The sequence below is a fragment of the Rhinolophus hipposideros genome, assembly GCF_964194185.1.
Source record: "Rhinolophus hipposideros genome assembly, chromosome: 22".
NCBI classification, from domain to species: Eukaryota; Metazoa; Chordata; class Mammalia; order Chiroptera; family Rhinolophidae; genus Rhinolophus; species Rhinolophus hipposideros.
The window spans coordinates 17,608,697-17,635,595 of NC_138068.1; the positions used below are offsets into that span (position 1 = coordinate 17,608,697).

Here is a 26,899-nt window from a genome sequence, read left to right on the forward strand (position 1 = left end):
ATAGAATTACTATAAAGAATGAAATAGCAGGAAGTAGCAATTTATCCCTCTGTGAAATTTTACAGTGTATCCCTCAGTGAAATTTTAAACAATAAGACTACTAGAAGAGAAGCCTAGAGAGCCAGACTGACCAGTCAGGGATGGTCTCAGAGAATGGTGACAGTTCCCACAGAATGTGACAAAGTCCTGAGAGACATATCATCCAGAGTGTAGCAACAGGCAAGAGAACAAATGCTAAATCTATCACAGGGAAACGCTTCCAGAGAGCACAGACCAAGAGCAGCTGAGGAGAGCCTGACCGTATTGCAATAGGGAGAACAGGAGACACATTATGTAGATATGTGTGTTGTCCAATTTGGCTCCTTCTGACACTCAGAAATCCAACAAGAGAGTTACAGCATGGTTCTTGTCCTAAGACACTGGGTAAAGAGCACATGAAAAACTAAAGTAACAGTACCTTAACATATGTAAAAAGCGAAACCACGTCTGTGCAACACACTCATTATCCATTTCAGGAGGGATCAGACTGGCATCTTCATCGGGAACTTTAAATGGAGGAAATGAAGGACCATATGTAAAGCGTAGCAATCTAGAATATAAGAAAATGCACACCAGTAAGTTCATTTCTTAACAGAATGAAAGACATACTCGAGCATTAAGATGTGGTAAGAGAAATAAGAGAAAATAGATGAAACATGTATTGTACCTCACTGAAGTAAGATAAATGAAAACTGTCTATGAAACAAATTGGAAGATTTCCAGTTTTATAAACTATTTTAAATTTTTTATTTAAAACATTTAATTTACTTATTTTAATAATTTATTGTTATTTATGTTATTGTTTTACTTTACATTTTATAAGTTGTATAATTTATAAATTTATCTGTCATTTATAGAATTATTTCTTTAAATGATTTTATAAATTTATATATTATTTAAATTTATGATTTAAGTAATATAAATTATTTCACATTATAAGTGTTATACTTTATTATATAAATATACCTTTATAATATATATTTATAATTACACATAATTTTGCAATATAAATATTATATATTACTAATTTATAAAATTATAAATTACTTAAAAATTTTTAACCTATAACTGCAAATGACAAATAGTAAATTAATTATATAATCATATAATATGCAATTATATTTATATAATTATCCAATTAGACATCTAATATAAATAATAAATTAAATTATTTTTAAAGGATTCATCCCCTTCCCAATGCATTCAACACAACTTTTTCATAATAATAATGGCAAATTTATTTGTAATAGTAACAGCAATATAACTTCACATGAAGTTTAGAATTTATAGTGTACTTTAAAAGTAATTCAACAATTCAATTACTTAATTTAATAGTGATAGTCCAAATGTATTAAAACTGTTCAAAGCCCTTTGACTCAATTATTCTACATTTAGATATTAGATCTTGATAAAATAACAAAATACATACAAAGATTATTTAAAAGCATTCATGTAAATAATATTTTTAAAGTAAAACACTGGGAGAATATCAAAACAAGAAAACTATTAAATGAATTATAATTCCATTCATATAATGAAAACGTATAAAGCCATTCAAAATATGATCTTGGGATCTACTCAAGAAGAAATAAGGCATATGTAATTAATGTGACAAGAATCAGACATCAAATAAAAAAAGCAAATACTATATAGAATAATCTCAAATTGATTGTTTTAAAAAGAGAAATGGAAAACAATACATCAAATGTTTAACACTGGTTAGCTGTAAGTGATGGATATTCCCCCTAAACCTTCCAAATTTTTTATAAGCATGCATTGCTTTTATAATCAAGATAAAAGTATTATTTAAAAATAGATTCATAATATTGACATTCACCAAGATATACCAGAATAAACAGAATATTTCAAACCTTCATCTTTTAGTTTAAACAATGATAATGATGTAAACATTTTATTATCTCAGAAAAAGACCAGTCTACCCTGATATATAACACCACCTACAAATTATTTGTTCCTGCCTCCACCCCCTACCCTACCCCCAATCAAACCTGAATCAGACCAAATCTCTAGATCTAACTGTATTTCCAGCTGACAGGAAATACAGGGGACAAAGGAACATGTTAATTAACACAACTTGGACATAAACAGAAAAATCTAGAATGTGAAACACTGTATAAGACAAACAACCTAGTTTCTGCAACCAAAGGGAAAACAAAAACCTGCAAAGAAAGAAAAATGAGAGAGCAGAAACCTACAGCTTAAAATAGGCTTAAGAAACGTGGACTAAATGTAATGTAAATGTAATATCTAAACCCTGTTTGTTTTCTGATTAAATGGAATCAACTGTAAAACGAAAAAATATAAAGACATTCAGGAATATCTGAGCATTGAATGGCTAACTGACATTAAAGAATTGTTAGCATTTTTTAGGTGTGATATGGTATTGTGACTATTTAAAAAAGAATCCTCATGTTTTAGTTATATATTAAAACATGTAGAGTTGAATGTAAAAAAACAAGTCTGAAAAAAATGAAGCTTAACAGTTTACTCATAGACTAATGATTGTATTATACATAAATGGTAAAAAAGGTAAAATTAGTACTATAAAAAAACTGCCTACTTTGGTTACATAGTAGCACATTACTGTATGATCCCATTTCTGTAAAATTATATATAAACATATATAATAGGATTTCTGGTGAAATTAACTTTTTCTGTTATACTTTTGTATGATTTGGTTTTTAAAAATAATGACCAAAAATGTTTTAAGAAGGGGTCGGATTGGAGAAGTGGGGAGTGGTGGGTAGGGTGCAGAATTTATCTGCTTTTCCAAGGCATTTGCTTAATCTGAAAGGTTTTAGATTAGACAGACACTAGCCAAACTACTATATCTATTTTTTAAAAGTGACTCGATTTGGTATATAAAGTACTGTAATGACACACACAGGATACAAGCTTTTTACAATGTATTGCATGAATCCCAGAAAGACACAAAACAGAGGCAAACTGCCTAAGGCCAGCAGATAAAGGAAGGCAGGTCAATGATAACCCACCTGGAAGTGAGCGCACAGATGACCTTGCTCCATTGCTCCACCACGGCGGGGTGGTGCCTCCAGTTAGCCACCATCTCCTTGGCTGTTTTCCAATATGGAGGTGTTGGGAAGCACCGAGTACACGCGAGTAACCAAACCTCGAAGAGAACACCAATCAACTTCTCTGCCAGGTTCTCAGCAATGCCACCTTTCCAACAAAAAGAAAACGTATCTTTGGTGTACTTACTTTTTAAAGCATAATCTTTCATTCGCTAATTTGGGAGAATTGGTCAAAAAAATTAAAATAAACGCAATGCTAAGTTCTGACTTTCAAATAACCATTTAAAAGTAAGAACAAGAAACTATTCTTAGGAGCTCCTAGGAGGGAAAGCATGGATCCATCAACCAATTATCACTTTGAAAGATTTCAAGTCACCCGGCCCAGTGCTTGTATATTGAAGATAATCCTCTAGCAAGTGGGACAGGAGTACAGAGGGGAGAAAGGAAAAGACGAGTGCCTCTGAGGACTGACTACTAGGAGGCAGTTTCTGTGCCAAGTAGTTGACACACATGACCTCCCCTAATCCTCACATGAATTCTACAGGGTATATATATACTTTTTAATTTTTGTTGGGGAATATGGGGGAACAGTGTGTTTTTCCAGGACCCATCAGCTCCAAGTCCAGTTGTTGTTTTCAATCTAGTTGTGGAGGGCGCAGCTCACTGGCCCATGAGGGAATCGAACCAGCGACTTTGGTGTTAATAAGCCCCGTGCTCTAACCAACTGAGCCAACCGGCTACCCCAGGATAGATATTTATAATACCTATTACCCATTTTGAAGATGAGCAAACTTAGGTTCAGGAAATTTAAGTAACTTAAATCGGCCCAAGTTCATACAGCCAATAATGAAAAGAATCAGAACCAATACCCATGTTTTTCTACTCCAAATTTAGTTATAAATTATTTCAGGTGTTTGAAAGCCCCCCCTTCAAGTGAGAAAGCAAAATGACTAGTGCTGCACAAGACAGAGCCTCCACCATGAAAACAGAGCTGTTCGTCGGCTCTGAGTCCTGGAACTAGGGACTACAGTGGTCTGTACGAGGGAACTAGAGGTCTATACTCGGCATAGCTCTAGAAGGCAAACTTGCTACTTGAAGGAAAAGTTATAAGGATGTGTAGGTCACATGAGCAAAAAACAAAGTTTCCACAATAATGAGCCCCAGAAGGGGATAAACTGCCTGCCTTGTGTTGCTGAGATCCTAGGCCTGGGCAGTGTGTAGCAGAGAACACTGACAATGACTGGCAGCTAGCGTCGACACCAGGCAGCGTATTCTTATTGTGGGGTCTCTTTCAATACAAAAATTCCATGATTCCTTTTAGATATTTTCTGGACACAGCACCCGTGAGAGCACAAGCGCACTCACACGTGTGTTAGTAAGAGACTACACATATGAATAAGTAACAGGGAATTGAGAACTAGAATATCAACTTATAGTCTGTGTATACTGTGCTATAACATACAAAACAGGGCTTCTAAAATATACTCTGAAGTCTTATCGGAGGCTTTTTAATGGCTAACAAGCAGAATACTGTCATACTTCCAAATGGAACACTTTAAGACAGTGTAGGTTTCACCTGCTGAACAAAATATCTTCTGTACCTATCAAATTTTCAGAGTCTACTTTGATAGCTATTTTGTAATCAGGTACATTACATATAGGCTCTAATTTAATTAGTTGTTTCTTATCCAGGCTCTATCTAATATATCAAACTGGCTACTACTGTTCCTATCACTATAAAAAACGCATTACTTCACTGAGTCCTTCCCTACCATCACTGAAGGTAAAATAACTTAATATTGTGCCTTTGAAGGTTTCCATTCTAAGAATTGTTAACCCTGGTTTGTCAACTATTATGCCAAAATTTAAAAGTAAACTGTCTTTGAAGCTCAGAAATAAATTAGAAAAAAAATTTAACAAACCTTGAACAGTTGGCGGGGCTAGAAGTATGTCATTGATCTGCAGGAGAAATAACAATAAGACTTCCCAGGTTTCTCGGGCCATGATGGATGACTCACGGGCCAGTTTCTGAATGGCTCTCAGGACCTGTAAGCATAGTCGGATCTGACTGGAGCCTTGTTCTTGCCTGAAGAAGATAGAACAGATCACTGAGCAGCCTGGAGGTGAGAAAGCATCAGCGTGAGGACAGGTAACTATGGACGCAGCAAGCAATGGTCCATGACGCTCCCTAAGAGCATCAGCAGACAAGGCCAGGCACACCCTCTTTAGGTCACAGTTCCTTCTTCCCCGTCATACAGTTCAGCACTCAGACCTCGGCCTACCACTTGTATCAGAGCTTGAAAGCTCCTGGGTAGAGAAGGGGAGACTACACATGTAAGCTTCAACTCTGGATTATCTACGTCTATAATGTGATGCCTGGCACAAAACAAAAGGTATGCAACAGGTTGCTGCTGAATAAATGAATAAATACCCAAAGCCACTCCTGCTGCTCACATTGAGGAAGAATAGCCTTTGCATTCTTTAAACAACAAAATTTTAAACACACATTCACAAGAATTCTAGTGCTCACAGTGTCTTTGAAGCTAGTATCTTCCAGCAAGGAGCCTCTGGATCCAAAGGAATATCCTAACAGAACTTGAGGTGGGAAAGTAATTGCCTCAGAGATGAGAACCTGCTACTGCTGTGCTACTAAAAAAGGCAACTTAACCCAAGATGAAGGCTCCAAAGGTTCTCAAAATACCCTAGAAGAATAGTTATGTAACTCTTTTTAGTGCCCAGTACCATTTTTGTCCAAGGGAATAATATAGGTCAAAGTATTAGGGCTAGGGTTGAAGAGGAGGGAAGATAGAGGTCCAAGTCCCAGTCCTTATCCACACTCTCCAAAGTAGACGACCTGAGAATTCTGAGACCAGTAGGAAACCCACTGCGTCAGCGAATGGTACGTTGGCCTCCAGACCTCCTATGTGAAAGCCAAGACAAGTAACTAATATTATTGAAATAAATCTTGAGGCCAAGTTCCTATATATTGTGACACATCACTAAAAAACTGGTGAAAAAATGTCTGAATCATTCCTCCTTAATTTTAAATGCATAAGAGAAGCTGCAAAACTGTTCTTCTCCAGAGCATTAGAGATCTTGTTCCCCAGCATATCATCAATTTAGCTCAAATAAACCCTTACACACACACACACACACACACACACACACACACACACACACACATGAATCAGAGTAGGAAATCTCAGAGACTCCTCAAGAAATCCGGAAAATGAAGTGAGTACCCATGGAACTCCTACCCCAACCTTAGGATAGAGATTCTCAGATTCTAAGCCAGAAAATCAGACACTTACCCCAGAGGTGCAAACAAATGACACCACTAAGTTTTCCCAAAAGAGGTCAGACCTAACGCAAATGATGAGACATTCACCTAGGAAAAGCCAAGAGCCCCCAGGAGCAGGGAGCTGTCCCACGTTCAGGTGGAGGTGAATCTAGTCCATAAGGGCTCAAGCTTGTGTCTGTTGCTCCGCTACTTGAAGAAGAATATGAAATTATATAATAGCCCCAAACCTCATCTGGCCATCTAAGAGGAGGTCCAGAATAACAAATCAGAATGCCACCAGTGATACTGGGACTGACACTCTTCCAAGCTGGCAGTCACACTGCATGCCTCCCACATGGGACCTAGGCCTGCCCACTATTTCCAGCTGTCTGCCCAGTGGCAGGAAAGGAAACATCTGGTCCTTAGGTCTAGCAGCCTCACTCAGAAAGCCTCAATTCAAGAGCAGTGTTCAAGTTTCTAAAGCTAAGAGAAGCAAGGTAATCTTTACTAAAAACTAAATAGGAAAGTCTAAACACCAGAAATTTTCCTTCCCTCTCAATATTTTCAAAAGTAACATGCTCTTCAGAAAAACTTCTAGAACAGGGACTGATGAACTATGGCCTATGGGTCAAATCTGGCCTGCCATCAGTTTTTGTAAATGAAGTTTTATTGGAACACAGCCAGGCTCATTCATTTACATATTGTGTGTGGCCTCTTTCTCTCTACCAGCAGAGCTGAGGACTGGCAACAGATACCATATGGCCCACTAAGCCTAAAATATTTACTATCTGGCTCTTTACAAAATAGTTTGCCAACCACTACTTTATAACATCACGTTTTTTCAAGTACAGTATATTTGAGCAATATATAAAAATCCTGATCATTTTTAAAAGATGGTTCACTCTCAATTATGCATAAAAAAAAGAAATCAAACTGATAGGCAAAAGAGAAAAGTTACATCCACTTTGACTTAATCTCTAGCAAAGTGGTAAGTCGCAGTTTCTTCTATTTTGAGTGTCACTTTTCATAGACACAACTAAGTAAACTTGATGATAATTTTGTGAACTATCTGAATCAAAAAGAAAAAAATGAAGTTTCCAATAACGGGAGATGAGATCGTAACTCAATATTCAGCATTGAAATTATTCAGTTCTCTAAGACATTATTGGACAGGAGAACACTAATACTCAGTTCAGTGCCCTCTCAGAAGTATGTACACACACTTTTGAGAAAACAAGCTAATTACTAAATAATAAAATGAACAATTTATAAAGTAGTTTTTTCTCAAAAGAGAAAAGCAAAAGCCTAATTAAATTCAAATGCCGTTGTTTTTTTTCATCAATAGAAATTAACTGAGTACTGAGAGGAGGTAAGGGAACAAAGAGACACAGTAACAATACAACTCATGAGACCGTCCCATGCACAAAAAGGCCAACAAATCAGTCTCCTACATGGGATGATAAGAAAGCATTAAAAGTATTATACCATTTGAGAAGAACCTGCTTAGCCACAAATAATATGCTAATTACTACCAAGCATTTCCTGTTATTACTTGCATTTGAAATCAATAAATACAAGCAACCAGCATTTAATGCACACCTAAGGTAATACCAGTATTGCACCAGGCACTATGGAAGCCCAAAAGATATATAATAATAGATGGGGAAATGAGACATACACATTTTAAAAGATAAGCAATAAAACAGTGAAGAGGTAAGAGGGACACAGGAAGTAACACAGGTTCACAGAAGGTCTGATCACTGTGGGCCTCAATGGTTAAGTAAGGCTTCTCCTTACAAGGCAGAATTTAAGATAAACCAACAAAAGTGAAATGAGGACTGCTGGGAGAGGAGGGGGTGGGAGGAGGCAGAGGGAAAGGGGCAGGAAGAAGAGGAGGAAGAAGAATAGAAGGAAAACTGAAGGCTAGGTGATGAAGGGGAAGGTGTTTCGGGAGTCTTAGGGAATGCTGAATTTATGAGTCTGTCTGACCAAAGAGCAGGGCTCATGCAGATTTAGTAGCAGCTATTCTGGTTGGGGCCAGATTAGAGCAGGCATTTCAGACTAGTAAGGAGTTTACACTTGACCTTGACACCCGAGTTCTTAATGGAGATTTTTCCTTTTCAATTCAGATTTCCAAAGTAATTTTCCTTCTATATTTAAGGAGCTAAAGTCTATGGAGCTGGTTCTTGGATGAGTCAAAGTCCCTCACCATCAGACAGATCAAAAGTTCTAACCAGAACTTTTCTAAAAGGAGGCAAGCCTCCTTGCCTCTTTCAAAAACACTGAAAATAGTGCCAGCCCGGTGGCTCAGGGGGTTAGAGCTCTATGCTCCTAACTCGGAAGGCTGCTGGTTCGATTCCCACATGGGCCAGTGGGCTCTCAACCACAAGGTTGCCAGTTCAACTCCTCAAGTCCCGCAAGGGATCGTGGGCTCGGCCCCTGCAACTAAGATTGAACACGGCACCTTGAGCTGAGCTGCTGCTGAGTTCCGGATGGCTCAGTTATTGGGAGCGCGTCCTCTCAACCACAAGGTTGCTGGTTCGGTTCGACTCCCACAAGGGATGGTGGGCTGTGCCCCCTGCAACTAGAAATGGCAACTGGACCTGGAGCTGAGCTGCGCCCTCCACAACTAAGACTGAAAGGACAACAACTTGAAGCTGAACGGTACCCTCCACAACTAAGATTGAAAGCACAGCTTAACTTGGAAAAAAGGCCTGAAAGTACACACTGTTCCCCAATAAAATCCTGTTCCCCTTCCTCCCCCAAAAAAACACATTGAAAATAGCTAAAAACAGATTTTTTTTTTTAACAGAAAATCCCCACAAATGGGCAGGGAACTAATACTTTCTTCTCCATTAATTTATATATTTCCCAAATTCTTTACAATGACATAATTTTTTTAGAAACAGAAAAAAGTTTAAGCCACAACTAAGACACATATACTACATTACAATATTTAAGGTGTCTGCTTAGCGATGGGGTGAAAATCAGTAACAAACTGTCAAGATAATCTGTTGGCCTACTACAAAATGGCCCATAATAATGTCAAGTCTGCTTACTTTAATGTCTTCATTCTCTCATAGGAAAGATTCATTTTAAGGTAGAAGGCTTAGTTGCCTTTAGATAAGTGGATATAAGAATAATGACAGACAAAAGTATGTCTTTTTGAATGGAAGGGAAAGGGTTCACAGTATTTTAATATTGAATAACTATCAGATTTAAAAGAAAAGCCAAAGGCCTTTAAAATGAACACACACGTGTTAAAAACCCCTAGTAAACATTATATAAACCTATCTCTCCTATCACTTATATTACCATGTTTCCCTGAAAATAAGACCGGGTCTTAAATTAATTTTTTGCTCCATTAGGGCTTATTTTCAGGGGATGTCTTCTTTTTTCAGGTACAACAATCTACATTTATTCAAATATAGTCATGTCATCTTCTTCTGGAACATCGTCATAATGTACTAAATGCGTCCGTCTGGCTGAGATCTTAACTGGGGCTTATTTTCGGGGTAAGTCTTATTTTAGGGGAAACATGGTTTATTTTAGGGGAAACATGGTATTAGGTTGGTGCAAAAGTAATTGCGGTTTTTGCAATTCTTTTTAACCTTTGAAACCGCAATTACTTTTGCACCAACCTAATAATACACTCTTTAACAAGTAGTAAAAGTAAACTGTTCAAAGGACTAACAAAAAAATAACATTTATGAATATTTTACTATGATCCTGATAATAGGCCAGATAGACAGGGATAGCTTACCTTGGTACAAAAAGATTTTGTAGGTGTTTTAGTATACTTTGAACATACAGATTAGGTTCTTTAATAACTGGCAATGGAATAGAATCTTTCGGCAACACTAACGCCATAATCCAATCTGTATATACATCAACACAATATTTTACAGTCTCTCCATCCAATGGAAGGGTCAGTCCATAGCAAATTACTTCCATGGTCCATTTTACCTAAACAAAAGATAATATACATATAGAATTATCACACATCCCTATCTGTATCTCAGTAGACTGATTTAAAATGTTAACCTCTTTTATTGCCACAGAAAACCTCTCAATTGACGGTGTATTCATCTCAACATTTAGATCAGATTTATGCTAGAGAAAGCACTCTCCATGTATAAAACATACCCGGACATTTCCTAAGCAAAAGATTTAAGAAGACAATAGGGCCAGCCCTAGGGCCGGCCCAGTGGCTCAGGTGGTGGGAGAGCCGTGCTCCTAACGCCAAGGTCACCAGTTCGATTCCCACATGGGCCAGTGAACTGCGCCCTCTACAGCTAAAATTGTGAACAACAGCTTTCTCTGGAACTGGGCTGCCATGAGCAGCTGGAGGTTGGCAGGAGCTGCGGAGTGTTGCCATGTGACACCATGAGCGGCTGTGAGCGGGCAGCCAGTGTGAGCTGCCCGGCGACTGACTGCCTCAAACGGGGGGGCAGCACAAGGCTCATAATACCAGCATGGGCCAGGGAACTGCCCTACCCAACTAGACTGAGAATAGGCTTGACCAGGAGTCGGGAGGAAGAAAGGGGCAAAAAAAAAAAAAAAAAAAAAAGAAGGGGCAGGGGAAATAAAAAAAGAAGAAAATACTTATTTCTAAATAGTAAGCCTATGTCGGCATTTACCCTTTAGACGTTATTACTGTTCGCTCTGTGAAATAAAAAGTACAGGTCATCTTGATTTTCCATAAAGAATGGAGGCACAGAAATAGAAAATTTTAGATATTTTTCTCCACTTCATTGTATATGGGTACACACGTATTTAAGAAATTGTGTACATAAATTCAATCACATTCCATTTCCAGATTATGCAATGTTAACAGACAATAGGAAGGAAAATGAACTGCTCAACTCTTATCTTGTGACTATTTTCTCTGCCAAGGAAAATAATATTTAAAATGGAAAGGTTAAGAACAAACACAGGTGAGAAGGGACTAAAGCTGGGTACGTTCTTAACAAGGCACTTAGCCGCGCTAAATGAGTTCTAACCTCCTGACCCATCTGAATCACATCGGAGAGGCTGAAACAGCTTGCCTGAGGGACTGCTGAACCACTGCCTGCAGTCATAAGGAGTGAATAAGGTGAGATGAGAAAGGGAAAACAGCTCAATTTGCAAGAGAATGAAACTAGATTACAGATACTGAACACTGTAAAGTTTAAGTGAATTCCAGACAAAACTGGGACAAATTACTAAGCAGATGATCAGTGAGCACTTATAAAAGGGAAGCATGGTCACTGGGAACCAGCCTGCTGAAAAAGAACAAGTCACGCCTGACAAGCTTCATTCCTTTATTAACAGGGTTGCTGTGGCTGCAGCTGACAATTACATAATCCTGGTAGTTTATGAAGCACTTTCATCTAACCATCAAAATAACCCTGTGTTCGAGGGTAAACTATCCTCACTTTATAGATAAGAACACTGAAGTTTAGCAAAATTAAGCAATTGAACCCTGGTCTTCCAACTAGCAATCTGAAGCTATCCTCACGCTGCCATTAACAGCCTTCTCTGTGAAACAGGTCTGGGCACTGGCAAGAAATCTGGAGAGATGCAGGATATCCTTGTGCATAAGATGGAGACATATGGCCCAGAGGAAGGTAGAATGGCTGGATTTACAACTGGTAGAAACACCAGATGAGAGAGGAACAGTGGATTAATGTACCAAAATCATTTTAAAATAAGATGCCAATGGCATGCCAACGGCCATGCCAACATTTTAACTTAGGAAAATATGCTGACCATTTGTAGATATCACAAAGCTAAAAAGAACAGCTAAGTTGTTTGACAGAAATTGAGGATTTGAAAAGACTTCCACAGCTTAAAACTAAACTTGCATCAAGATAAATACATGACTGAAATTTTTAAGCTCAAAAACAACTAAAGGCTAAGAGTAGGAAATATACAACAATATAATGTAATGTATGTAACATACAACAGCAATGAATGTTAAAGAAGACTGTAACAGCACAGCGAAGATGTGACACATCAGAGGGTGGGGGCAGGATTTAGCTGCACAAGAGGAAGAATTTTAAAAGAGGTTGCAAATCCCTAATTCTCAGATAAAAGACAAAAGAGAAGAAGACATCTTTGGTGATGGTTTTATTGTATAATAGTAGAGGACACTGGATTCATGGACTGTTCTCTTATATCCTGTGAGGGTGGGAAAGGAGGATAAACAAGGACAGCACCAAAGCACCTCTATCCACTCATATGCCATCTCTTCCCAGGAGACGGAAGCCAGGGATTACAAATACATCAAGAGGACAGCGTGCCAGGCCAGTGCTGGTCCTCAGGGTAAGTCTCTGCGAGGATACTCTGAAAAGAGAAAAATGCTCCTCCAATAGGAATGAAGACCTTCCAAACACACCTCTGAGTGGAAACCTGAAGACTGAGCCTTGAGTTTAAAGGAGAAAGGCCTGACACTCAAGACAGTCTCAGGCACGTAGCTCAGGTGGATAATTGAGTCGGGCTAGTAGGAGGTCCCAGCAGCACATGGTGGTACAACCCATTCCGTGTAACTGCCATAAACTCTGAGCCCCCAACTCTCAACTCAAAGTCAAAATGGAGAAAGCACACTACAATGGGCACAAGTCCATAAAAAAGACAACGTTAAATAAATTTTTCATTAACTTATATTTTCACATAGAAAGAAATGAAGCAACACTTACTTCTTTGTCCGTTTTTAACAAACTCTCGCTGCCAGCCACTGAAGGAGTCACTAAGGCCTGCCCGAGAGGATGGACCACGGCATTGGCCACCTCTCGCCCAACGCTCTCTGGATAGCTGTGCAGCACGCTGGTGTGGCCCTGATCATTCTGAATCACCAAATGCAGAGACCTCCATTCAGAGTACATCGTGCCGCTAAAGGACTTTCCAAATGGCACCTGAAAAGACAAGACAAAAGACAACGTGACAAATTATACTGTTGTGAATTAATAAGGGGAAGTAAAATACAGATTTACCCCACCTGGCAAGATAAAGAAGCTGCAACTACATTGCCTCAAGAAGACTGAGAAAAAACACACATCTGAATGTTTTGAGGAGTACCCTAAAATAGCTTCAAGGTGAGATCAGGGAAGAAGGCAGACCCCTGGGAAGCAGCTGTCTGAGCACCTTCCCACAAGAGCCCTCAGAAGCCCCGGAGCAGAGCTGGGACAGACGGCCACTGTGCAGGGAATAAAACGATCAGATCTGGTACACTCACAGCATGAGGGAATCCTCCTCGCTAGGTTCCAGGATAGAAGAGGATGGAAGAATGGAGTGCCCTAAGTAGGAAAGGAAGACAAAGGAAAGACTTTACTCTAAGACCCAGATTTTTCAGTCAATGGTTTCCACATGCCTAACACACGCTGGAAACATACCCCTGAAATTGCCCACCAATGTCCTCAAATCAGACACAATATTCTTTGGGAGTATTTCATTTCCTGCAGCAGTGGCACACAAACTTCCAGTAATGAGACACCTAGATGTCACAGTGTCCTTCAGAAAACATATTAAGAGCTGCCACTTACTGAGTATTTACTACATGCTACTTATGTAATCATCAAAGCAACGCTATCAATAGGAAGTAATTTATCTCTATTTCACAGATGAAAAAACTGAGGCATAGAGAGGTTCGCTTCTTACCCAAGGCTTCACGTAGCAGAGCTGAGGTTTTAACCCACATGCTCCTACCCATGGCATGTACTGCCTCTCCCTATCCTACACATTCTCCATGGCATGTACTGCTTCTCCCTATAACGCATATTCTCCATGAAATGATACCCAAGTCTACCATACAAATGAAAGATTTTAGCTACAGAGAACATATCTGTATGAATGCAATGTAAATATTACAATCATAAATGCCATATTCATGAAGAGAATCAAGGATGGTTAAGCCTTTCCAATTTATTTCTGTTAACTGCCATTTTCTACTTGCTCTGAAATGTTTGCCCAGACAGCAGTGTTTAAACAAAATACATGGATACATGTGATCTTTCAAAAGTTCTATCCCTTAAGCTAATTTTTCTTCGAATTGGGAAGAGACTAGCATTGCTGAATTTTATCTTAGAAAACTTCATTCCAGCTCAAGTATCAGTGTTTTTCAAGAGGATGTGGTGTTTGAGAATCACAGGCCTACAGAGTGAAGAGGGAACTCCTGAGCATGAAAGTCAGTCATTCACAAACTAGTCCTAAACTACTTTTTTTCCTTCTTTCCATACAGAGGAACCCACCATCTGCCCTTCCCTCTCTTGTGAACCCTCCCCCATTTGATTTAATCTTCTCAGCTTCTTCTGGAACCTCATGGACTCTGGGCCCTGGTACCTTTCCGTGGCCCTGTGAGGTCTAATGTCCTCCTCCTCTGGACAGAGGCCCTGAACTGGGAAGGCAGGAGGGATGGGCCAGCACTGAACAAGGTATCTACAATTTGAAGGGTGGATGTAACCATTGAAATCGCCTCAGTTTCCTCAGGATTTATAGCATTCCCCCCAAGGAAATCCTGGTGCACCAACCCCCAACATAAGCACTCTCAAAAATGGAAGGGGAAAAAAGGAAAGCTCTGATAGGGAGCCATCCCCATCAGATGACAACTTATTCCCATACTACACATTTTTTCCTCACCTTTTAAAAATTAATATATACTAGGGGTGGCAAAAAAATGTATAGACACTTTAAGAAAGGAAAAAACTATTAAAAACCCGATGACAAAGGATGAATACAAGTCATGTTTGACTTCTGCAATTACAAGAGGTGCTCAAAGTGGTTACCATCAGCGTCCAGGCACTTCTGATTACGGTGAACTACAGCTTGAACAACATTGACCAAAGTGTCCACTTGTATACATTTTCTTGGCACCTGTTTTTTTTGTTGCCACCCCCAGTACACACACACACACATGCATACATATATAGTATACATACAGTATAAAGTATACAGTATATGTATATATAGTCTTACATAAATGCACAATATTATACAAGTTTTTTTGTTTTGTTTTGTTTTAGCATGTTTTTTCAACATTTTCATTTTTTGTTTGGCTTCATTCTCTGACCAAATAATTCACTTCCCTGGATACATAATCCATCGTAACAACCTAACGTTTCCTCTTGTATTTTGTTCTACCTTAACTCAATGTTGTTAATTTATATATATGCATAACTAGGCATTGTCTACTTTTCTGTACATTTTTTTTCCTGTTCAACAATTCCTCATGACTATCCTGCCAATTAATAAATTCTTTTTAATGGCTGTGTAATATTCCATGACATGGGCATGGCATAATCTATTCAACCAGTCTCCTAATGAAGTACATTTACTTCATTTCCATTTTTTTTTGTCATCAGGCAATATTGATGCAATAAACGTGCCTGTTCATGTATCTTTGAGCAGCAGCCTTTTAATTTCTATGGAACAAGTTCACAAGAGTGAAACTGTTGGGTCAAAGGATATATGTAATTTTAATGTTAATGGGTCTTGCCAGATTGCTTCCCAAAAAAGCTATAACAATTCCCATTGACATAAGGAATGGATGAGAGACCTTTACCCCTTTCACCGTCACCCTCCTGCCAGGAATCTGATTGATTGATTGATTGATTGATTGATTGATTTGCCAATTCAGTAGGTATGAAGTGAAATTTCATTGTTCTACCCGAATATTTATCTTTATTTTATAGCTTCTAGTTTTGAGTCTGGCTTAGGTGGTCTCTCTCCCCCTTCTCTTTTATCAGTGTTTTTCAAACACTGGGTCATGAAATAAATGTAATGGATAACACTTTAGTTTTTAATTACGTGGAATCAGATATACAATAAAGGCATCATACATAGTAAAGGTAAGGAATGTTCTATGAAATTTGCTTCATTTTTTATATATGCATATGTTCTGGGTCACAGTGTAAAATATATTTGTTATGGGTCTAAGTCCAAAAGCTTGAAAACATACCCCTAAAGTGTCATGTAGCCTACTAGGTTTCCATGCAAGACAACTATTTAATTCTTCTCATGTAAGTTTTATATTCATCTGGAATTTATTTCTACAAGCGGTGTAGAAAAGGTCCAATTCTATTTTCTTCTAGATATATAGTCAGTTTTGCCAGCATCACCTATTAAAAATACATCCTTTCCTAATGAACTGAAATACCAGTTGTCATATAGTATGTTCTCATTTATATAGGAATCTGTTTATAAATGTTTAACTGTTCGTCTACTCCTATGCTAATGCATAACGATTTAAATTCAGTGGCTTCATAAACTTTTTTAATATCTGGAAAGGAGGTCTCCTCCACTTCCACTGTTCTTTTTAAAAACTTTATTGGCTATTCTTGGGCATTTATTCTTCTACATAAAATTTCAGGTGATTTTATCCAATTAAAAGAACAAAACAAAGCCTTGCTAGAATGCTAACTAAAATTGCTTATTCCACCTTCCCAGCCTCATCTTCTATTGCAACTTCCCTCTTCCCCTCCATACACACCCACAGCTATAGCCAACAAGAATTACTGGTGATTCCTCAAACCCAGCAAGTTTTTTCATACCCATATTGCTTCCACTACTTCCAGTGACCGAACTGCCATTCCCCACTGTGATCCACCGTCTGAAGTACTCCTTCAAGGCACAGCTCAAGGTCCTCTCTTTGGTAAAACTTTACTTGACTCCTCAAATCACCCCTCCTCCCCAGCGTGGAGTGCCTATTACAGGCTGTCCACATGGAGCTTCACATCAGCTTATCCCTTAGCTGTGTGAAGATATCTTCACCACAAGTGTATCAACCCTTTTTGAAAGGAAACCTCACTTCCTGAATCTTTGAGTAGTCCCTGGGACACAGTGGGTACTGAATACGTTTCAGAACGTCAAGGTTTACCCATGGAAAAAAAAAGACATTAGAAGGTGTTCCCTTTATGTCCAAAATTTTGCATGCCGTATACAAATAAAAATTGAAAAATGTCCTTTGTTTTAAGATAATTATTAGAAAAATAAAAAAGTACTTGATGGTTTCCAAATATTTAAGGAATATTTAACTAATATTAAGCATCCATTCCAGATAATACATTATTGGAGGAAAAACATGTTTCAAGGAAGAAAAAAAAAAGACAAGTTAGCTCTCAAACTCCATTGTATACATTAAGAATCATCTAGGGGTGGCCGGTTAGCTCAGTCGGTTAGAGCCTGGTGTTAATAACACCAAGATGGCTGGTTCGATCCAGCATGAGCCACCATGAGCTGTACCCTCCTTAAAAACAAACAAACAAAAAAAACCCTAAGGTGCTCTGACATAAAATGCATATTCCAAGGACCCAGCCCTAGAAACTTTAATTCTGTAGGTCTGGGTGGGGCCTGGGAATCTGCATTTTAAGAAACAGCTACCACCTCTCCCAATTCTGAAGTAAAGACAGGAATATCATTCTTTAAAAAAAACACCAGGAAAAAACAATCAAAACTGGTTTCATACCTCTTAAATTCTTCTCAAAAACTTTTTAAAGTTTTTAAATGTGAGAAATTTTAATTCTTTAACTCTATTAATGTTTAATTCTATTAATGTTTAAATGATTAAATGTAAGAAAGTGTAATAAATGCTTACAAGAAACGTACTGTAGAAAGGTAAGTGAGGATACAATTATAAAGTTGAACTAACATATTAAAAATGTATGAATAGAAAAAACAGATGCTAAATTTTAAGAAAATAGATACAGACAAAAACATTAAGACAAAAATGTGCATTATAATTACAGGCAAATTAGATAAAACGGAGGGAAAACCAACATTGGAAACAAACAAGGAAATCAAAAAAACACAAAGTAAAGCAGTTCTGTATCTACTGAACTAGCAAAACAAGTGATAAGAACTCAGTTCTGATTAGGAGGTAAGGCCGGCCGCACACATTCAAGAGCTTAGGGCAACGGTTTTCAACAGAAAACAACTGCCCCTAGGGGGTAATTTGGAAATATTAAGTGCACTTTTCGGTTACACAATGATGGGGGCGTGCTATTGGTATTTATGGGCAGAGTCAGGAAATCTAGACATCCTGCCATGCAGGAGGACAGTCCTGCACAATGAACAATTACGCTACATTTCACATGACTTGGAAACGTCTGCCAGAAAATCATTCTGTTCTCGACTGTCTAAGCCTAAAAATCTAATTCCATCTTACATATAAATGCTTTTATAATAGCCACTGAATTACTGAATTTCTCAGTAATGCAATTAATCATATAAACTGAAAAAAGGTTGAATTTTTTTATATTTAGAACCTTACCACACCATTTCAGAAAAATCACATCACCAGAGGCCATGCCATTTGTCGCATCTGAGTTGCTAATACCTAAGACACTGTGGTTAGGAAGACAATCACAAGAACTACATATATACTTATTTAGCCCTTATTTCAAAATGTCAAACATAAAAACCAGTGTCACGTAATTGTCTTCTCAATTTGTAAGTGGACACAAGCATCTGACTACTCTGTTATGTCCTCTAGAACCTGAGCACTTTTACTGAAATACTAATTTTATTGGAAAGACAGTAATTTATATTTTTCATTTGTTAGAGTTTCATTGATTTTTTTTGTAATTCTGTGTGTTGGGAGGTTATGTATTATCTGTTAATTTCACGATAATAAAGTGGTTATTACTAAATATTAGGTCTGAGTAAGCGGAACCCCCGCTGCCCTCCCGCCCCACCCCCACCTCCTCTAGGAACCAAACACGTAATATATAGTAAAGCGGGTAGGGTGGGCACTGTGGCAAACTAAAAAATATAGGCTCTCTTTAAAGGGCACAGCCACTACTCAGCCCCAGCCAACTATTACCTTGACGGAATGCAGACCCAGTATTGTTAGATAATCCAATTTTTCAAGACACAGAAAAATTAGACATTTCTGCGAAGTCTCCTACTCTTTAAATGTTGGCAAATAATTCAGTTTTTAAAAAATCCACACAACGTGGGTTTAAAAGAACTCATCTGTAGGTCAGTGTATGCCTCTGATCAAAGATAAAGGCACACGCTGCTTTTGGTAAGGGAATTAGCACAGAGCCTGCGGCATACCCTATGGATGACCCACTGCTGGCCTGGAAGTCCCCCACCTCACCTCTGCCCCAGGGACTGGGCTTTGCAGGTCCCAGAACTTCCAGTGTTGCTGCCATTAGAGAAAATAAAGACGAGCACAGAGTGTAGTGTGACCGATGTGGTAGGGTGAAGCTCTCCTCCGCCGTCTCATCAGTGAGCGGTTTATTCCTCGACACAGAAATAAGGATGCCCTCTTGCTGTTACAGGTCAGCCTGCCCAAAGCAACAAATCCAGAGATCCCAGAGAACATCACTTTCCGGAGCCAGCACTGCTGCACAGCCTCGGACCTCCTGGGCAAGGATGTTCACATTCACATCACCCTCTCAGGACAGCACCAAGGCCTAACAATGTTGGGCCCTGAACGCCTCGTCCACCTGCCAGAGGGTCTGTAGCCCTATGCTGTCAATAAATTGGCACACTTGTCAGGCACCTCAGGCTCAGGTCATGTTTCTCATCATTCACCCACGGACAGAATGAATGTTTTGCCAACACATAGCAGGAGACAGTCACATCAAGTACCTTGATCCAGTAATACCATTTAATTCTTCCTTATAAAACAACTCAATAGAAAAATGGACAAGATGTTCACTGTAGTATTGTACTTAAGGTGGGGAAGTGGGTATAATTTATCTGCCCATCAATAATGGGATAACTTCATAATCAAAACATAAAAACTATATATTATAATATAGCCATTTACCATAGAGATGAGAAGCATGAAAACATACCGGAGGACTGGTTAAGAGCCAGGGCTCTGGCACCAGACTTCTTAGACTCAAAGCCCAGCTCTACCACCTGCAAGCTGGGAAAACTCACAGAAGTTACTCCACCTCTCTGTCTGAGCATCCTCAGTGGTAATACGGGCTTAACAATAGGATAATAGCCTACTTCCGTGTTGTTGCAGTGATTACAGAACCAACGTAAGATGTTTGGAACATGTCCTAGTCTTCAGTCAGCAATCAATAAATGATAGCTGTTCTACAGAGGGATAAAAATACGTATCATGATTAAACTAGATAAACATGCATACATGACTAATAATTGACTAAGAAAGATCTCAGAGAAATGCAAGTAGTTCTGAGTGGTGGAACTGGTACATTTGGTACAACTTGATGTAATAAGTTTTTATTAGATCATCATGTCACATATATAGACCATCATGATTGTATATGTCAGCACCCTGACTATACATATGAATACTCAAACACTGGCAGGAACCACCAAGTGACTTACTCAATAAATAGTTATTAACCATCTACTATATATAATGCAGTGTTAAGACCATAAAGGAGATAGATTAATAGTACTTGGTTCCTGTTTCAAATGATTTTATAGTTTAATTGAGGAGATAAGTAACTGTAATATGAATTAGAAACTTGAAGTGCTAAATGCTATTTTTTTTAAAGACGCTATAGGCAAGATATTGTGCAAGTTCAGAGAACAAAAGATTACTTTTGACTGAAAGAAGGGCTAAGCTGGAAAACGACAGGATAAAATCAGGGAAGGCTACAGCTTATGGGGCATATGAATTAGGTACTGAAGGAAGGTTGCAATTTTAACAGAGGAAAGAAGTTGAGTGGATAAGAGTGACCGCCAGAAGGGGCAGGTAAAGGAGGAAAGAAAAATATATAAGAGGAAGAATGCTTGCTTCAAGTAGCAAAATAACAGCACCAGAAACTAAAAACCCAGAGTGGGAGAAAAGAAAGTTGTATGCAGAAGGTGGCAGGTCAGGCTTCAAAGGTAAGCAGTGACCAATTTTGAAAGACTATGACTACTAGACTGGTAATTAATTTAGTAAACACTGGGGCAGAGACTGAGAGAAAGTTTAACTTCATCATAGAAATGATACAACAGTAACTGAATTCCTATTAAAGAAATTTTATGGAAGTGTCCCAGACAGGCTGAAGGGCAAGCAAAAAAGCAAACTCCAGTGTGGCTAATACATGAAGGAAAAGGAAGGCAGGAAGGATGGGGAGAAGGCAGGGAGGGCTGGGCACTGCAGTGAGATATGAGGACAGAGCTGAAGCTAGATGATTAAGGGCTTTGACTGCTAAGTGAAGGATCCTAAGATCCTCCTCCCCCGCTCGGCTCTGGTAGCTAACACGAGCTGCTAGCAGAGAAGTCTCTCCATCTTCAATGCTCTAGAAGTAAATATGGAGAAAGGGGAAGTAGATGACAATGCTCCCCTTAATTCCTTCCCAATTCTACATGCACTCATTTTTCTAGGTAATCTCCCTGGAGGTTTCTATTATCAGGTAACCATGTGCTGGGTAACAGCATATGGCTTCTAGGTACTACCGCAGAGTAACATGAAGGTTGGCCCATTTGACAAATTACCAAAATGATCAATACAGTGGTGGACACACTAAGGCCACAGCCTGACATTAATTACATCAATTGATTCAACCAGTATTTATTACATGCCTTCTATACACCAGGCACAGGGAATATTAACGGTGAATAAATATATCCCTGTTCCCAAGGAGCTTCAAGTCTACTTACAGAGAATATATTTTTTTTAATTTCGTATATTCAGACATCAATTATTTCATTAAACAAACATTTATTAAACACGTTACATGTCAGTTATTGTCCTAGGACACAGATCGCACTGTGTCTCGTAGCTATAAACAGGACACAATGGCTTCCCAAGAGAAGGTTTCATAGTGAAGAAGACAGAAATCCATGACAGCACCATAGTATAGTAGCATTCAACATGATGACAAAATGAAGGGAGCGTCATGCAACAGAAAAATACTGGAGATCTTGCTTAATGACAATGTAGCTTTGCATAACCAACTGATCATTTTCAAAGTTTTCATGTTACTTCATTTTATTCCAAAAACAAGCCTAGAAAGTTAAGGAAGACAGATGTCACTAGCTACTAGGTGAGGAACCAAAGTAAGGTTATAACTTGCTCAGGTCACATGAAGTAACAGTAGAGTGGGGACAAGAAACCACCTCTTGCCTCCAAGTCCAATGCTCTTCCCTTTTTTCTGACTCCATACCTCATGACATGACCTTGGACAAGTCTCTTGGCATTTGTCATAGTTTCCTCATCTGTAAAACAGGGAGAATACCTGCAGTACCCAGCTAAAGTGACTTGGGTTAAGGATCAAACAAAGCAACGTAAGTCAATATGCTTTGAGATGTACAAATACAAGGTATGTATTATCAGGCATGCCTTGTTTCTCTTAGGAAAAATAGGGTACAGGGTGCCAAAACACTGAGTAAACAAATGAACCATACTGGATTTTAAGGCACACAAGTACACTCAAGGTCATCCATACAACCTGATAGCTAACAAAGGCAAACGGAGCACAGCTCTTATTTCTGTTGTAGTCCTAGTGACTCTACCAGGCAAATTGAGCCCGCAAGTTTGGCTACAAAGAAACGTATTCACCTGTGCACTGGGTTCTAACTGTGAGGGACCCTATCAAAAACCTGAAATATCCGAAAGCAGGACAGGGTCTGCCTACATTCCTCTCTAAAGATGCAAACAGGTAGCTTTTGTTAGCCTATCCGAATGTACACGTGTGTGTGTGTGTGTGTGTATATATATGTATATATAAATACACACATACACGTGTGTGTGTCTGTGTGTGTGTGTGTGTGTGTGTATATATATATATATATATCCTGCTTGCTCCCCACCAGCACCCAGTTCTCATCTTTTACGCCTCAAATCTGCTCTGTCCAATTCAGTAGCCACATCCACACGTAACTACTTAAATTTAAATTAAATTAGAAACTCAGTTCCTTATTTACGCTAGTCACATTCCAAGTACTCAATAGTCCCATATGGCTAGTGGCTACCACATTGGACAGGGCAAATATGAAACAGTTCCAGCAGTGCGGAAAATTCTAGCTGACAGAGCTGCCTTAGATACTGCACTTTTATTCTTAGTACAACCCTGACTACAGACTCCTTAAGGACAGGGGCTGTGTCTCATTTACCTTGGTAGCCCCAGTTTATATAGCAAAGTACACGCTACACACTCACTATACATCGAATTGAAAATCTCAAACATAGCAGCCTACTCTGCCCACTTCCCTCATCACCCCACACACACCACCACCACCAACAACAAAGACATTCTCTCACATGGGAGGAATGGGTGTGGAAGGGGACACTGCGTTCAGAGAAAGGAGGCCTGCTTTCTAGTCCTCGATGTGCTAGAAGCCACCCATGTAATCTTGGGCAAGCTACCTACTTTCTTCGCCTGTGAAAACTTAGAATTCAACTGCATGTACCTTAATTCTACAACTTTAATCATCTTGTATGAAAGGAAATCATATTCTATCTAAAAGGTCTTTACACGTGCCAGGGAACACACCTGCTAACACTGATGGGAATCTTGATTTAAACAGAATCCATTTCTAGGTCTCAGGCTATCATGATTAGAGTCACTTCTGGACTTCAACTGAGCATGTGGAATTTTTCACCTTTACTTTGGAGATCAACTAGAGACTTAAACCTCAGGCTTTAAGATTGAGTTTCTTCCATGTGCTGAGGCCAGAACTGGATACTCTGTCCACATCTGATCAGAGAAACAAGAGCAAGTTTCCTTAGTATCTGAGTTTAACAGGAATTGGCCCATCAGTTTCTATTAGCCTTAGCCTAAACATTGATAAACAGTACAATATTGAACCAAGAAAACCTTTCTATAACAATCCTTATGTTGCAAAGAACGTCATTTTATGAAATGTGTACTTTTATTCAGTCGCATACTTCATATTTAACTGCTATAAAAAAAATATTTATTGTCCCAAACCACCTTCACACACATACTCACTTTTATAAAACTTACATGGTTTTAAGACCAGCCAAGAATAGAATCTTTATTGCCGGCTTTCCTTTAAAAAATGTAAATGTGTTGGGCAATAGCACAGGAGGCATTCTGCAATAAATGTACATCAGTTCCTCTGACATCAAAGTTTTATTAACTACTTATGTATGTCACCTCTCCTGGTGAACAGGATGAACTGTTCCCAACAGCAATTCCAACTTCTAATATTTACTATTACCAAGAAGGCAATAACATTTCATGGATGACAAGTAAACACTATTTTGGACAACGAGGTAGGGAACAAAGGCCTATGAGCAATAAAAAGGTTTCTGCTGAAGAATTGATTGTATCTGATTGTAATAAAATCAGATATTTAAAACCGACCCATATTGATTGCACAGTTAATCTACATAGTGCCTTGCCAGTGTTAAAAAGTCAGTGTGTTCATTCAGCTGCTAGGTGGATAAATGAATGAACCTAGAGTATTTCCAAGCAAAAGGAACAAAACTCGATAGGTTAAAACCTACCAAATACCTTTTGCAAAAATGGAAATGGAAAACAATCAGTAAAATCCTTGTGAGTCTGTGTGTCAAAGCCCTAAGAGGAATACAGAGACGGAGAACACATGGTCCAGCTTGCTCATAATCTAGTAGAAGAGACAGGAACACAACACAGAAAAATAACCGGTAAATTCCACTATCACGCTAAGGAGCAGGTAGGGAAGACCCACGGTGGCTGGGAGGAGGCGTCTTGAATGTTGGACGTCATGCAGCCAGAACGGGAAGAAAAGGACACGTGCGTGTGCGTTCAGACGGAGCAGAAGTGTGTGCCTTTGGGGGGAGCGGAGAAAAAGAGCGGAGGACAGTCTAGGCACAGGAACGACACCCGCCAAGAAGACCCAGCGCTCAGAGGCGCTGCACCCGTGAGTACCGTATATTCAGGAAAATTGCAAACCAACAGTTTTGCATGACATACGCACACTTTAAAAGGTCCCGCGGACTCAAATCCTGCAGACAAAGCTACTCCCCACCCCCACCAGGCTTTGAGAGGGTGCCGTGGTCAGTGAGCCTAATAGAAACATCTCTGCCAGTGGAACCTGCATTTTTAACAAGCTGCCTGATGCTTTTTCTTACACGTTTAAACTAGAGAAATAACGGAAACGTGTTCTGAGATGCAGAATTACCGACTGTAGCAGTGCCCAAACTTTGCTACAAACTAAAATCATCTGGAGCTCTTTTAAAAAAAAAAAAAAAATACTTGTCTGGCTCCCCCCCGCCCCCGCCCCCATTCTGATTTTAATGGGTGTGCTACGGGGGGCATCACGAATCTTGAAAAGCTGCCCTCGGCGATTTTAACCCGCGGCAAAACCGGAGAGCCACTGACCTCATTGTTAAGAACTTGAATCTGGAGTCCCGACTGCTTGGGTTCAAATTACCAGCGAAGTGACCTTCGGCAAGTAAGTCACCTAACCCCGCCCCCCGCCCCCATTCGGGGCCTCGGCTGCCTCGTCAGTGAAATGGGGAGAATCGCCCTACCCCGCCGGTCGCCGGGAAGTGAGACGCGGGGGATGCGTCGACCTGGCACGACGCCCGGGCGAGCGGCGAGCGCTCAGCGAGCGGAGCCGTTCCGTCTCACTATCCACTCCTCCCGGTCCGACCGCCGCTGTGCAGCCGGCAGCATGGTCCCCACCGGGCGAGCAGCGCGGACCCAGCCCCCGGCCGGACCCCATCCTTCGCGGGGCTGTCTCGCCCCGCTCCAGACCCGCCCCCGCCCCCAGGTGGCCGAGACGGAGCTCGGCCCGGCCCGGACAGCCTCCAAGGGCCGGACCAGGCAGCGCAGAGCCGACGGACGCCGCCGACGCCAGGGCTGACTTCCCCCGGACCCCGCGGGTCCCCCAGCAAAAATGCGGAGATGAGCTCCCGAACGCCGGGCTTTGGAGCAGCCGGGGCCGAGCAACAAGGCACGGCCGTCCCGGGACCGCCCGCAGGGGAGCAGAGGGGAGGGTCCGGCCGCGACCCGCAGGGCCGCCCGGTTACCTGAGGCGACGGGCGGGGCCCGCATCGCTGGGGCGGGCGCCGCCACCGCCGGCCGCAATCGGCCTTCCGCCTCACGCCACCTGCGACATGGGGCGGGCGTTGGCGCTGCCCCAGCCGGCTGTCCTCAGGCGGGCGGTCCGTCCACCGGTCAGCGACTCTCCCGGGGCGCTTGGGGACGACGAAGGCCGGTCGGGCCGGCAGGTTAGGCGCTGCTCAGGCAACTTCCGACTGCCAGGGACGGCAGCGTCAAATAACTCCCCGAGCCGAGTGGGCCACTGCGCGTGCGCGGCGCGCCAGAGCAGGGACTTCTGCGGGTGGCGTCAAATAATTCCCGAGACACGGAGCCGGAAGCTGCGCGTGCGCAGCTATCCCAGGTCGCCGCGCGGAGGTACATCCCCTCCTCCCTTTCCGGATCCAGTGGAGGGGGAGGAGTGAAATGACGGTTGCACCTACCTCATCGCAGTACAGGCGGGAGGTGCTCTACCTGCGTCCCTGGGAATCAATCCCGATTCCGCCCGTGTTAGGTGGGGACGGAATAAGAGTCTTCTCTGCGAGATTCTGGCTCCCACCCAAGTTCTGAAATTTCTCACACCCCATTACAGCACCCTTCCTTTGAGATGTTACCCTTTACTCGCCGCCTCCTTATTA

At 40.4% G+C, this 26,899-nt stretch overlaps 1 protein-coding gene across 7 annotated transcripts in view; it reads right to left on the reverse strand.

Moving 5' to 3' along the window:
• RALGAPB (Ral GTPase activating protein non-catalytic subunit beta) overlaps positions 1-26,520 on the reverse strand; it is an 80,736-nt gene extending 54,216 nt beyond the window's left edge. Inside the window, exons 1-7 of one of the 7 annotated variants that reach the window (XM_081034274.1) lie at positions 26,252-26,520; positions 13,589-13,649; positions 13,053-13,268; positions 10,136-10,338; positions 5,015-5,178; positions 3,054-3,240; positions 458-589 (exon numbers count right to left, since the gene is read on the reverse strand). In XM_081034274.1, the coding sequence (XP_080890400.1) occupies positions 458-589; positions 3,054-3,240; positions 5,015-5,178; positions 10,136-10,338; positions 13,053-13,238 (872 nt within the window). In that variant the 5' untranslated portion in view covers positions 13,239-13,268; positions 13,589-13,649; positions 26,252-26,520. The remainder of the gene's footprint in view (positions 1-457; positions 590-3,053; positions 3,241-5,014; positions 5,179-10,135; positions 10,339-13,052; positions 13,269-13,588; positions 13,650-26,251) is intronic. The other 6 variants (XM_081034278.1, XM_081034272.1, XM_081034276.1 and 3 more) reach the window with 6 other exon arrangements.
• Positions 26,521-26,899: the final 379 nt, after the last annotated feature.